This window comes from Alexandromys fortis, unplaced genomic scaffold, assembly GCF_014885135.2.
Source record: "Alexandromys fortis isolate MF-2015 unplaced genomic scaffold, M_Fortis_MF-2015_v1.1 scaffold_195, whole genome shotgun sequence".
NCBI classification, from domain to species: Eukaryota; Metazoa; Chordata; class Mammalia; order Rodentia; family Cricetidae; genus Alexandromys; species Alexandromys fortis.
Window position 1 is genome coordinate 1,990,539 of NW_026068105.1, and position 13,988 is coordinate 2,004,526.

At 35.4% G+C, this 13,988-nt stretch overlaps 1 protein-coding gene across 1 annotated transcript in view; it reads left to right on the forward strand.

Annotated features, from left to right (window-relative positions):
- Positions 1–13,988, forward strand: part of Col4a5 (collagen type IV alpha 5 chain) — a 203,090-nt gene that overhangs the window by 95,140 nt on the left and 93,962 nt on the right. Inside the window, exons 19-21 of the mRNA XM_050123992.1 lie at positions 894–1,026; positions 9,187–9,360; positions 9,774–9,857. Coding sequence (XP_049979949.1) covers positions 894–1,026; positions 9,187–9,360; positions 9,774–9,857 — 391 coding nt within the window. The remainder of the gene's footprint in view (positions 1–893; positions 1,027–9,186; positions 9,361–9,773; positions 9,858–13,988) is intronic.

Sequence of the window (13,988 nt, forward strand, 5' to 3'; positions counted from 1 at the left end):
TGATATATTATAAAGCTTATGGGAAGGCACTGCAGATGTTTGGAATGGCATATGCAAAAGTACTGATAAAGTATGCACACTGAGGAGGGTGACACTCCTTTGAATCCCAGCGCTTGGGAGGCAAAGGCAGGAGGACCTCTGAGTTGAGGGCAGCCTGGTCTACAGAATGAGTTCTGGGACAGCCAGGCTACACAGAGAAAAAGCCTGCCTCCAAAACCAAACCAAAAAAAAAATAAATAAAAAACCCTGTAAACCATATACATGTGAAATGATTATAATAAGACAGGCCAGAGTGATAAGAATTCATTGCTAGAAATAATAGGCAAGGAAATAGCTGGGAGTAATACTGAAAGTAGTTTGGCTGAGTTGAGGGTTACAAGTAACATCACATACAGTCAGGAGTAAGCAAGTACTATCCTTAAGACAAGTCGTTTCCGTAGAAAAATGTGTTTGAGGCAAGTGTATGATGTAAATAGGCTTGAATTTAAGGGAATAACTTAAAGCCAAAGTCCAAGTGTGAGATCAGGGCAGTAACCGTGACAAGAGGATCGAGGAAAGAAAATCAGAGGCATTTTTTTTTTAAAGAATTGCCAGGTTTTAGGTGACTGGAAATAGCCGTTAATGATATGAGAAGAGACAACAAAAATCCTTCTAGCTTTGTAAGTCTTGAGCTCAATATTGCTGTTATTACATGTTTCCCCACAGGTTGAGGGTAAAAGTGATGAAGGTGACCTAATCTATGGAGCAGTCTTAATGAGACTCGATCTATGTGATGCATTTAATATCTAAGAACTGTGTGAAAATCGAGTATTATAATCATAGGTAGCTGCTTGACTACATTTAGAAGAGCAAGCTTTTTCATTGGCTTCCTGAATTTCTTTTTCCATGAAAAGGTGATTCCTAGACCCGACACTGGTGTGCCCGTGGGAGAAAAAGGAAATATTGGGTTACCTGGTTTGCCTGGAGAAAAAGGAGAGCGAGGATTTCCTGGAATCCAAGGGCCACCTGGCTTTCCTGGACCTCCAGGTAGAAGAGATTGTGTTTATATCTCAGTGCTTTCAGTGTCCTAGCCAATCCATATTGGTTTGATTGGGCATGACAGTGGATGACATGAGTATTCTGTGCTCTACCCCCTGTGTGTTTGTGTAAGATGTATGTCTGTATGCTGGTAACCTCCCATGTGAGCTCCTGTGGAGGCCAGGAGTTGACATTGAGTTTTTCTGCACTTTCTTAAGGCTCTCAATGAACCTGTAGCTTTCTGTCTCTGCTAGGCTTGCTGGACAGCCAGCCCCCAAGATCTGACTGTCTGCACCACCAGCACTGAGGATATACTACCATACCAGGCTTTTAAGTGGGCTCTGTGGATCTGACCCCATGTCCTCATGTTTTCCCAATAGCAGTATATCCACTAAGCCGTCTCTACTATCCAAACGGGGACTTTCTAAATGACCAACTGTACCAAAGATGTATTATTGTATTTCTTGCCAAATTCTTCCCATGTCCTTTTAAAAGCTGACTTAAATGCCATAAATGTCACTTTTACCTTCTATTAAAAATATATTGTACCAAACAGTTCCTTGATGTGGTAGATGAATCATCACACCTTCCATGCTGTCAGAGAACAGGATATTGACATAACAAATGCCAACATTTCTATGTCTCCTATACAACATTGGTAACCAGCACTGTTCATTTAGAATTCTAGGATCAATGAATTAGAAATTTCCATGTTGATTTTACAATGTATAAAACTTTAAGGTTCAGTATTGACTTTTATACCATTCCCTTAGAAGATACAGTGTATACTGTAGCACTTAAAATTTGACTAAAAATTAAACTGTCATTAATGTATCTTGTTTATTAAAGTGTAACTATCTATGCAAAATTCACAAAAGCATTCATTTCAGTATCTACCACACATATATATTCACTGAGTTATAGGTTCTTTCCATTAAAAAAAATGTGTAACTAGGGAAATCCTGTTATGATGAGGAAAGCAACACCTTCTGAGGAAGAAAATGATAAGTGTGAGTTTCTTTATGGTCTAAATATGCTCTTTTTAGTCCTCATCTCAAAACAATGAGTTAAATATCTGTTATGGGTTGAAATTTAAAATAAAGAATTTTCCCAGGCTATGGTAAAAGAGTTCAGGAGTTGATAACTATAAAGGAAAAATATGATGCTTAAGGGATAAACTTAGGACTTCTGAAAAATATCATGGGTGAGTCATATACAAAAGATTGAGACAAGAAACAGTATTTAAGAAACGGTATTAGGAAAAGTAATGGTGGTGACAATCCATCTACTTAAAGCGCGTGAGCACACAAACACAAACACATGCATCTCCGTACAAAGATCATTAAACACCAACCAAGAGTAAAGTAATAACAAAATTACAAAGCCCATTAGGCTCATTACCTTGGCATTTCAGAATTTAGGAATTAAAAAGAAAATATTAAAAATAAAAATAAAACAACTCTGAAAAACCTACCTAAGAAGAAAAAAAGGCACATTGCCTGCAGAACAGTAAGAGTTTGCAGAAGATGATGGAACATATTTTCACAGTAATAAGGACAAATAACTATAAATTTTGAAGCCTATATTTTACTAAACTGCCATGCTGAGAAGATGGGATACCTGGACGATTTACCATCTCCAGACCTTCCTTTAAGTCATTACTAAAGGTTTTACTCTGAAAGTAAGGGGGAAAATATAAGAAAAAGTAGGGGTGGGAGGTAAGATAAAAGAATCATGAATTAAGAAAGATCTGTATAAGATACATTACATTTAAATTCATAAAGATCTAGGACTGTATGTGTGAATATTCCTTACGTGGTAGGGGAGCTGCAGATAGGATGAGGACAAGAAGTCAGCCAGTGATACTGTTCTTGGTTTTCCCTTATTAATGTGTAAGAATATAAATATTACTCTCTCTGAGTTTTTTTAAATACAGATTAAAGGACTTTAGAGGTGACTCGGTGCATCGAGTGTTTGCCACACAAATATTCAAACCTAGGTTTGAATCAATAACCCTGATGTGAAAAACTAGGGACAGTGGTGCATGCCTCTAATCCTAGCAAAAGTGAGACCGGTAGGAGGATTCTGCGTCCTTTCTGGCCAGCCAGTCTAGCCTAACTGTTAAACTTTAGGTCCAGTGAGAAAGTCTGTCTCAAAATATAGCATGAGGAGTGATGCGTACACACACACACACATTGGGGTGAGGGGCAGAGAGAGATAGAGGAGAGGGAGAGACAGAGGAAATATATACATTTAAATACGTAGATCAAAATTTACACGAACCATTATTAGAGAAGAATAGAAATAAAATGTACAATTTAACTGATCAGAGGGAAAATAAAGCAATCTGTACAATAGAAGCTAAAATTAAGCCAAAAGATGGATTAACCTAGATATACTCCTCCACTGCTGGTAGGAGTGCAAACTTGTACAGCCACTTTGGAAGTCAATATAGTGGTTTTCAGAAAACTGGGAATCAATCTACTTCAAGACCCAGTGGTACCACTCTTGGGCATATACCCAAAGTATGTTCAATCATAACTGTGTTCATAGCAGCTTTATTTGTAATAGCCAGAACCTGGAAACAACCTAGATGCCCGTCAACAGAAGAATGGATAAAGGAAATGTGGCACATTTACACAATAGAGTATTACTCAGTTGTAAAAACAATGACTATAAAATTTGCAGGCAAATAGGTGGAACTAGAAAAAGGCATCCTGAGTGAGGTAACCCACACCCAGATAGACAAACATGGTATGTACTCACTCATAAGTGGATATTAGGAGTAAAGTACAGGATAACAAACCTACAATCCACAGCCACAGAGAGGCTAGATAATAAGGAGGTTTTAAAGAGGGATGCATGGATTTCCCTTGGAAGGGGAAGTCTGGGGGTTGGTTGGGGGCAATGAGAAGATGGGAACTTCAGAGAGCCCAATGGAGGGGGAAAGTAAGGAAAGAGACATCTTGATGAGAAGCAGATTCTGGAGTTAGGTAGTAACTTAGTACCAGTGAAACTCCCAGGAATTCATAAGGATAACCCCAGCTAACACTCCTAGCAATAGTGGAGAAGGTGTCTGAACTGGCCATCTACTGTAATCAGATTGGTGACTACCCTAATTGTCATCAGAGATCCTTTATCCAGTAACTGATAATTTTGCTACTGTTATAAACCATAATGTAAATATATGATATGCAAGATATCTGACGTGTGACCCCTGTGAAAGGATCATTGGAACCCCAAAAAGTCATGTCCCACAGGTTGACAACTTCTGCTCTATGGCAGTTGACTTAGGCTTCATACTCTCTCATAACAACTTTCTTTACTAATTTGATTTTGTTACGTAGGAAGTTTATATTTCATCTAGAAAGTCAAATTTATTAGTAGAGATTCATAGTTTTTTAATTACTAAAAAGAAATAATCATGGTAAAATAATTTTTCCTTCTAATTTTATTTGTATCATTTCTGAGTTATTTTGACTATATTTGTTAATCTATCCTTGTTTCAAACTCTTTTCAATATATTTTACTTTCCATATTCACCGTATCTGTTTTAGTTTTCATTTTACAATTTTTTTCATCTTGGTAAATTTACCCATTCTATATGTTTGTGCTTGTTTTATCCTATGTGAGCATGTGAGTTAAGTTTATCCTTTCTTTTCATTTCAAGGAATATAATGTCATGCTACATTCTCATTTCTCACTTATTTTTGGTATTTGTAGTCTTAGAATGGGGGTATTGTTTGGGCTGCGGTCAATGAGTTTTTGTATGAAGCACATTTTATTGTGGCATAGCAGTTAGTGGTTTAATATTGCCATATATATCTGCCTTATCTCTGGAGTTATTTTTAACAATGTCAACATGCAAATACTAATATATGGATATTTGACGTTTCTCCAGTCTATTTTACTGTGGTTTCAGAGAATCACAAGCATACATACTGTAGATTGTTTTCAAGTCAAATAGCATATATTTGTATAAATAGTCTATGCAAATTTTCACAGAATATGTATTCTTTGCTTTCTAGAACATTCTTTTCTCTCTCTCATAGATACAGCTTGATTATGTTGATCAAAGTAATTATACCCTTATTTTTAATTTGTTCAATCTGCTAAGGATCTGTCAATCTACCTCCTGTAATTTATAAATTTTATACCATCATTTAAGCCTATTCATTAGATTGTAAAGGTTCATGACTGTAATCATTGTATCACCATTTATCAGATACAATACCTGTGTTGTTAACGCATATTTTTCAATGAATTTTCTTTGACTTGACATTAGAATTAAGACAGCTTTCTTTTTCTATCAATAAATTTTAATTAATATGCTTTGTTCACGTTACTTGTAAGTTTTCTCCTTCTGCTTCAGATATACATATTCTGCATACTGTACAAGTATTTTATCTCAATTTTATTTTAGTATCATCTATTCTGTGTTTGATTTTCAACATTTATTAGAGTTAATGATTTACTTTTCAGTATTTTCTGTGTCATCTTATATTTTATTTTCTTTTTTATCTTTTTTATTTAATTAACATTTTTTCATTTATTTTACACACTGACTACAGATTCCCTTCTCTCCTCTCCCCTGGTCGCCCCCCTCCCATTTACCTCCTTCCCCATCTACTCTTTGTCCCTCTTCATTCAGAAAGAGACCGGTCTCCCATGGGTGTGAACATAGCATGGCATGGCACATTAAGTTGAGGCAGGACCAAGCTCCTCCCCCTAAATCAAGGCTGGGTGAGATAATCCAGCATGGGGAACAGGTCTCAAAATAACTAGCTAAGTGCCAAGAGCCTCATAAACAGAACAAGCTATAAAACTGTCACTCACATACAGAGGGCCTAGTTTGGTCCCATGCAGCCTCCCTAACTGTTGGTCCAGAGTCCATAAGCTCCTATGAGCTCAGGTCAGCTGTTTCTGTGGGTTCTCAGTCATGACCTTGAACCCCCCCCCCCTACTCGTACAATCCCTCCTCCCTTTCTTCAGCAGGCTCGGCCTAGTGCTTGGCTGTGGATCTCTGCATCTGCTTCTGGATGCCAGACAGAACAGTATTAAAGGGTCTCAGCATTAGGAAGGTTGAGAACCACTTTCATAGAAGACTTTGAAATATTGACACTCTCCATGAATAAGTGTTGATTTACAGGTGTTTTTATAGTTTTATGGATGAGTTCTACCTAACTGGCAAAAAAAAAAATAATCCCCCTATTTTGAATTATTTCAAAGTATAAACAGGAAATCTAGTAACAGTGATAACAAACCACCAAGGTTATAACCTATAAATAAAAATGGTTCAACCTCATTTATGATGTAGGAAGGTCATCTGTCTATGTGTAACTTTCATTGGTTAATAAAGAAACTGCCTCTTGACTATACATTTATTAACAGAGAAACTATAATAATGCTAAATTAAACAGCCGGGCGGTGGTGGCACACGCCTTTAATCCCAGAACTCAGGAAGCAGACTGTGAGTTCGAGGCAAGCCTGGTCTACAAGAGCTAGTGCCAGGACAGGAACCAAAAACTAGAGAGAAACCCTGTCTCAAAAATCCAAAAAATAATTAATTAATTAAACTGACCACATCTCTCTGTAAATCATATATGACATTATCACCATTTAATTTTACCCTAAAATGTCACAGATGTTTCTATGTTATATTGCTGTAACTGACTATATGGACAAATTAAAAGAGAATATACCAATAAATGTGTAGAAATTGACAATAGCAAGAAAGCAATTGAGCCTACCCCAAACAGTATAGGGAAGTGTTCTTTCCAAGCCTTTTAAAAGTACCATTTAATGGGGATGGAGAGATGCTTTAGTAGTTTAGAGAGCTGCTAGCATTTTTAGAGGATTCAAGTTTGGTTCCCAGCACCTACTTGGTGACTTATAAAACTGCCTGCAACTTCAGTTCCAGAGAATCCGATTCACTCTGACTACTGAAGGCACCAGCATACACATGGTTGTAGGAGGCTGCTTGTTTGTTCCTGGCTGCCCAGACTCAAAATAACCATTCAGAAACTATATTATTTAAATCACCGCTTGGCCAATCACTTAAGCATATTAATAGCTAGCTCTTATATCATTGGTTAACCCATTTCTATTAATCTGTATGTCACCACGTGGCTGTGGCTTACTGGTTAAAGTTCTGTCTGGCATCCAGCATCTGTCTCCGGTGGGGCTACATGGCTTCTGCCTGACTCCACCTACTTTCTCTTTATATATCTCTTCCATCCTGGCTATAATCTGTTAAGCCATTGGCCAAGAGCAGCTTCTTTATTCATTAACCAATAAAAGCAACACATAAACAGAAGGACTTCCCATATCATTTCCCCTTTTCTGTTTAAAACGAAAGGTTTTAACTTTAACATAGTAAAAACTACATATAACAAGACAGGTATCAAGCAAGAAGTACAGTTACAATATTGATATCTACTTTATCTCTTATAATAACTAAGGAAAAGTATAACTATCTATTCTTCAACTCCATCAAAGACTCCAGAAGGATACAATATTAGCTAAGTAAACAGGAAGTGTGTTGTTAGCAGCTTCCAAAACTCTAGAATTGGCAGAAACATCTCATTGTCTGGGCAGTCACCCAAAGTTCTTTTGTAACATTGGGGCACCATCTTCAGCCTACTGGCCTATAGTATCCGGCAGACTTTTCCATGAAACTGGAAATTTGAAGATTTGTTCTACCTTGTAATGGCAAAGTCTATTTCCCATATCACATGGTGCACATTAAATAGTCATATTTAATAATGTGAAATTACGAAATATATAGCAAGATACATTTTATGTAAGAGGTCAATATTTTAAAGTTCATTATAGCAGGAAATAACCTTTTTAAGTTCTGTCTCTCAGATTTCTAATTCCAATAGGATTTTAAAGAGATATTTGTAAGTTGATCCTAATAGTAATTATGAGTAAAGTTTTAAGTGTAGAAAGATAACTTTTAAAAATATGTAATTATTTCCTTAGAAGTTTTGAAAACAAAGCATGTTTTCATGTGTTGATGTGCAGAATTAGGCAGTGGAACTGAAAACTGTCTAGAAGTTTTATTTAATCATATTGAAGTACCCCCTTTCTTTTTGCATTTTGAAACTTTCATATAAACATATGTATGTCTATATATGAAATATATACATATATAATATTATGATTTTATCCACAGCTCATTAGCTTTTGTTATCCCCCTTCTGGTTTCCATGATATAACACTAAAGGACCCATCTCATAAAAGTATCCATAGCTGTTGTGTGTTTGTGATTTCCAATGGCCATGTCATACCAGAATGGTAGCCTTTCATGGCACACCTCTATATGTTCTAAACTTCCTCTCTACCCTCACATTACCCCCACTTCCCATCCCGATGGAAACATTTCCATGCTCAATAGTCCCCTCACTCCCTCATTACTAATAATTTTCTGGCATTTTAGGGAGTAGAACATCATAGTGTCAAAGAGAGGCTATTAATTTATTAGTAATTTTCAAAAGTCATAAAATTACCATTGCTTGTTTGCTTTTGTCAAGACAGTGTCCCACTATGTAGCCCTTGCTGTCATGGAACTCACTCTGTAGACCAGGCTGGCTTCAGATTCACAGAGATCCATCTGCCTCTGCCACCTGAGTGCTGCGATATGGGCCACTATGCCTGGCCATTACTTAAAATAATCATCATATCTTATACCCAAACTATTTGTATGATTTAAAGCATTTCATTCTTGCAAATGCTAATTCTCATAGAGAAACTTACTACACAAACCAACTGAACAGACACTAAGTGTGGTACAGAAGGGGTTTAAAGCATAGGGAATAAAAACAAAATAGAGTACATTGTCTCTTCCATGCAGAATTGAATTTAGCTTTATATTATGTGCCATGGAAGCAGAAAGGAGACTGGGTGGAGAAAGAGGATAGGTGAGGGTGGGTAAAGAGAGATGAATAAGGTAGTGTGGAGATGGATATGAACATATATATGAAAATGCTATAATGCAAGCCATTATTTTGTATACTAAGACTAAAATTTAAAAAATGGAAAAAGAAAGTCCAACTGTTATATTAAAGGCAGATTTTATCATTCCAACTGTCTCCTAGAGAATCAAAATAATTGTCTATATAATATGATCATCTTGGTCACTTTTAATGGGTACATTTTCTTATTTAGGGACAGCAGTCATGGGTCCTCCTGGTCCCCCTGGATATCCTGGAGAAAGAGGCCAAAAAGGTGATGAAGGTCCCCCTGGAATTTGTATTCCTGGATCTCCTGGACTTGATGGACAGCCTGGGGTTCCTGGACTTCCAGGGCCTCCTGGTCCTCCCGGCCCTCATTTGCCATCCCGTAAGTTGTGATTTCATTCTGATAAATTTGGCTGGTCTTTTGTTTTATTTCATTTGTAAGTGAATCTGACTGAAGTTTGGCATCATTATTTTTTTACATATTTTAAAATTTGATGACTTAAAGTTTTTTCTTCTGTAACATTAATTTTAATTGTGTATCATTATTTCTATTTCTGATTATCTAATAAATTATACTGCTATTTTTAGTTTGGGGTTTGGGTTATATACTAGTCTTTAAGCAGTGTTCATTATCAACAATATGTCCCCATATTATTTATTGAGTTGTATTTTTACAGAGAAGTAATCGAAAATAGGTTTTATCTAGCCTTTCTGTTGTTTTTATCTACTTTTTTTTTTGCCTAGTCTTCTCAATATTTGACAACAATTATCTTGCTATCTTATCTTTAACCTTAGGTGATGAGATATGTAAAGAAGGCCCTCCAGGCCCCCCAGGATCTCCAGGTGATAAAGGACTCCAAGGAGAGCAAGGAGCGAAAGGTTTGATACCCAAGCATCCCTTCCTTCATTCTTTCAAATCATTAGCAGAATGCCCTGTATTCTAAGTTCAGTCTTAACACAGCCATTCTCAAGCCCACACTCCAAGTACATACACAGTAGTGTATTCTTCCATAATGTTGTTTTCATATGGCATCTCTTTCTAGATTACAGTCTCTAATAACTTGACTCCAACATTGCTTCACTCCTACTTGTTGTAGAGAGTGGGACCCCTTGTTCTGTCTGCCTGGCTAACTTATACCTGAAATGACCACACAGAATTATATTATTAAATTGCTGCCTGGCCCATTATCTCTATCCTCTTATTGGCTAATTCTTACATCTTGATTTAACCCATTTCTAATAATCTGTATCACCACTTGACTGTGGCTTACCAGTGTGAGTCTAACCAGCATCTGTCTTGGGCAAAAGAACCATGGTGTCTGCCTGTCTCTGCTTTCTTCCTCCCAGAATTCTGTTCTGTCTTCCCCGCCTACCTGAGTTCCACCCTATCAACTAGGCCGAGGCAGTTTCTTTAATAACCAATTAAAGCAACACAAATACAGAAGGGCCTCCTACACCACCTACTGAGACATACCTCAAACTACCCATAACTCAACACGACCAATCGTTGAAGTCTTGTCTAATGTTAAACTCACCTCCTTTGCTGTTTTCTCATATCAGTGTGTTCATTTGTAACTGAAGTTATAGCAAGAGTAGTTTCAGATTTCCATTTTTCTGATTCTGTATCTTCCTTTCTCTTTTTAAGCTTTAGTATTTATTTACTATCATTTTAAGTCTCTTAACTTGCTTCCTTCTTCATTGACAAATTAAAATAATAAAAGAATTTCATGGATCTTTGCTATCACATGCACTTACCCACTTGCATTTGTGCCCACGTCGTACACTCTTAACTAATTATAGTTACTGTTATTGCTTAAAGCATGGTAGGATTTATGCCCTCCTCTTTCTCCAAGGGTTTTGATCCAGAAATTCATCCCTAGTTTTTCCACTTTTACTGCAAGTAGTAAAAAAATTTCCATGTTTCAAGTTTCTAGGAAAGTAAATGTCCATAGTATAGGCCTTGTTCTTCATGAGAAGAACAACAAGCAGATGGAAAAGATGGAGGCTCTGTTTGCATAAAGATACTGGAAAAATCATCCTGCTGACAGACCTGACAGATGGAAATGTAACCATTTTGTATAATGTATAATGTATTTCTGCTTAGAGGACTGTGATAATTAGTAGTATCATGCCAATACCTCGTAAAAGATGGAATTGCCATTGTGCTGAAATAGGATGGGGCTGGTAAATCAGCATGTAAGTGGCTAATAATATTGATGACATAGGGAGAGGTTTTGGTCATTCAAGTTTCTATGGTTGAACAATGACAATGGTTTTCCATGCCATTAGTCAGTTTACTTCCACATGGAAATTATAATATATATAATATTTTTGTTTTGTTTTATAAGAGTGTCTTAAATTTTCACCTATTTATGGTAGACTGGTTAGTTATTACTGGTGGTGGTGGGGTTGGAATTATATTCAGGTTTGCATGGGTCTTTTGTAGCATTATTTTTATTTTGCTTAGGAGTGATGCTAATATTTGGATATACCACAGCAGTGCCAGTAAAAAAACAGTCAGACTTGCCATGCACTAATTGAATAATTTGAAGGTGCTAATGGTGTCTGTTGATAGAGTAATTATAGTTGTGTTGTTAGCAAGTTATGAGGTAGAGCTTTTTGTTGAATTTAATAATATAAGAAATTTATAAAGGTGAAGAAATTGGTCTTGTAAAGATACAATAATTATGACTGTGTTATAAAGCTTTGGAAGTTGAATAATAGTGTGGATTCTTGTTCCTTATTTGTGTCTTTATTATAATTGAAATTACTCAAGTAAATTAAAAAGTACTAAGAATTAAAGACATAGTACAACAATTTAAAAAGTTGTTTATGTTTTAAGTATTTAATTATTCTTTTATGATTCACTTGGAATTTTCAATGGATTGCATTTGGATATCTAGATATTTGGGGGAACTGCTTTTTTTCAGCCAGGTTAAGTCTAGAAGATTTGAAGCAGTATTTTACTTCATAATTAGTTTATTAGTAAATAAATATGCGTTGTAGTTGGAAAAAATCCAGAAAATCAGAAAAAATATGAGTAGGTGGGGAAAATAAAGTCATAAGGTTAGAGTCATTATATTGCTTTCATAGGATAAAGTTAAGCCTAAAATCTTGATGGTGAGGCAAATAGTTTAAGGATCGCACATGTAGTTATTAGTGGGGAATTTTTTAAGACAATGTTTGACATCTGAAATTCTGTTTCATTGGCTCAGTTAATAATGGGGGATATTTTCTTAAAATTAATTAATGAAAGGAATCCAGATTGCCCTAAGATGTTGAAAAAGAGAAGTCATGAGCTGCATACAGCTGCTAGGGAAGTGACAATGAATGTAGTTAGAAGAGCTCAGTTATTAGCATGCCCTCCCTATGTTTACAGAGTTTATATGCTCTTTAGAGTAGAATCTGATAAGAGTGGTATTCCAGTGAGTGCTGAGCATCCATTTGTTATTGGTAAATTGTATAGCTTTAACAAAGTCTACTATTTTTCATATGTTTTGCTCATCATGGAGGTTATGGTTGATGGATGGTTCAGAACATCTAACTAACATGTGTACAGATTTTGAGAAAAGCTAAGACAAATCCAGCATCCTTGATGCAGTTATATCAAATAGCTTAGAAGGTTATTATAAAACTGTATTAGTGTCTGTTGAGTACATCCTCCCAGTAATGGAAGTCATATATTTCTATTCATGCTATTAATAGTTGAAATAAGTTGTTTATAGTAGCTTGAATGGACATAGCAAGAAATATGAGTAAACTATTTGAAGAATTGGATGGTATTTAGATTTGAGTATGTATCATAAGGAAAATTGTTAATTGATCATGTAGCAAGTGGTACTACTACTATGATATTCTAATTTCAAAGCTGAGAGTTAAGTATATAGTTGGAATTGTTATGCTTAGTAAGTTGGAGATTCTAGTTTTATGATGTAAGTTGATAAATATTGTTTCTGGGGATACAATTACAATAAAACTCACTTAAATGAGTATTTTTATCTATAACAGGTAGTAATTATCTTTGTAAATATAGGCGAAGGAAATTATGAGCATAATTAACATAATATAATATTAATTCATTTATTTTATTTGGAGTTGTCTCAATGTTTTGGTTTGGTTCCTAAGACCAATGGATAGTTGTTTTCCTTTAAAAGTAAGAAAATTACATTTTTATCTTTGATTGCATAAATTAGCAGTTCACGGACACGTTTTTGTAAACTGAAGTATGAGGATTCGGTTATTAGATTCATAATGTGTTTTGTTGAAATATGTTTGCAATATGGGAAGTATTTAATGAATTTAAGATTAAGGAGTAATAGAACTAATAGGGTCTTATCCAATGATTATTAAAGTACCTTTGTGTAAATGATGAGTTAATACTGTATTTATATATAATTAATCCCTTGTGTATTGCTTAATATTTATAAGGTATAGAGTGTGATAATATGTTTGGAAAAATGGTTAGAAATAGCATGTAGGACCATCAGGAGAATTGGGACCTGGGAGGAATTAGGAGAGGGGAAAGTATATGATCCAAATATACTATATGAACAATTTAAATAAATACAATTTAAATAAATAAAAATATGATATGATATGATAGCTAGATTTGTAAGACTGGCTCACATTCTTTGGGATGATATTAAAGGTTGAAAAGTTTTTAAATTTTTAAACAAAATGTGTAGTTTGGCTGTGAATTCATTTGTAATGTTAAAGACCAAATAGTATTTATGATGTAAAGCCATGTTGTATTAATAATTCTATAGTTCCAATATAACTTCATATCTACATATTGAGAATAACTACAATATCTAGTGGTGTATGGCTAACAGATGAATGTACAATTTGTTACTTTAAGTATATTCATTGTAGGCAAATGGGACTTGTTATAATGATGGCTCTTGTGTTTAATACCCACCAGTTTGTCATTTAATGCACAGTGAAAACTACAGTCTAGCATGGCTTCTATAACTTGGTCCCACTTCCGTATTCAGCTTCAACAGTCTGACC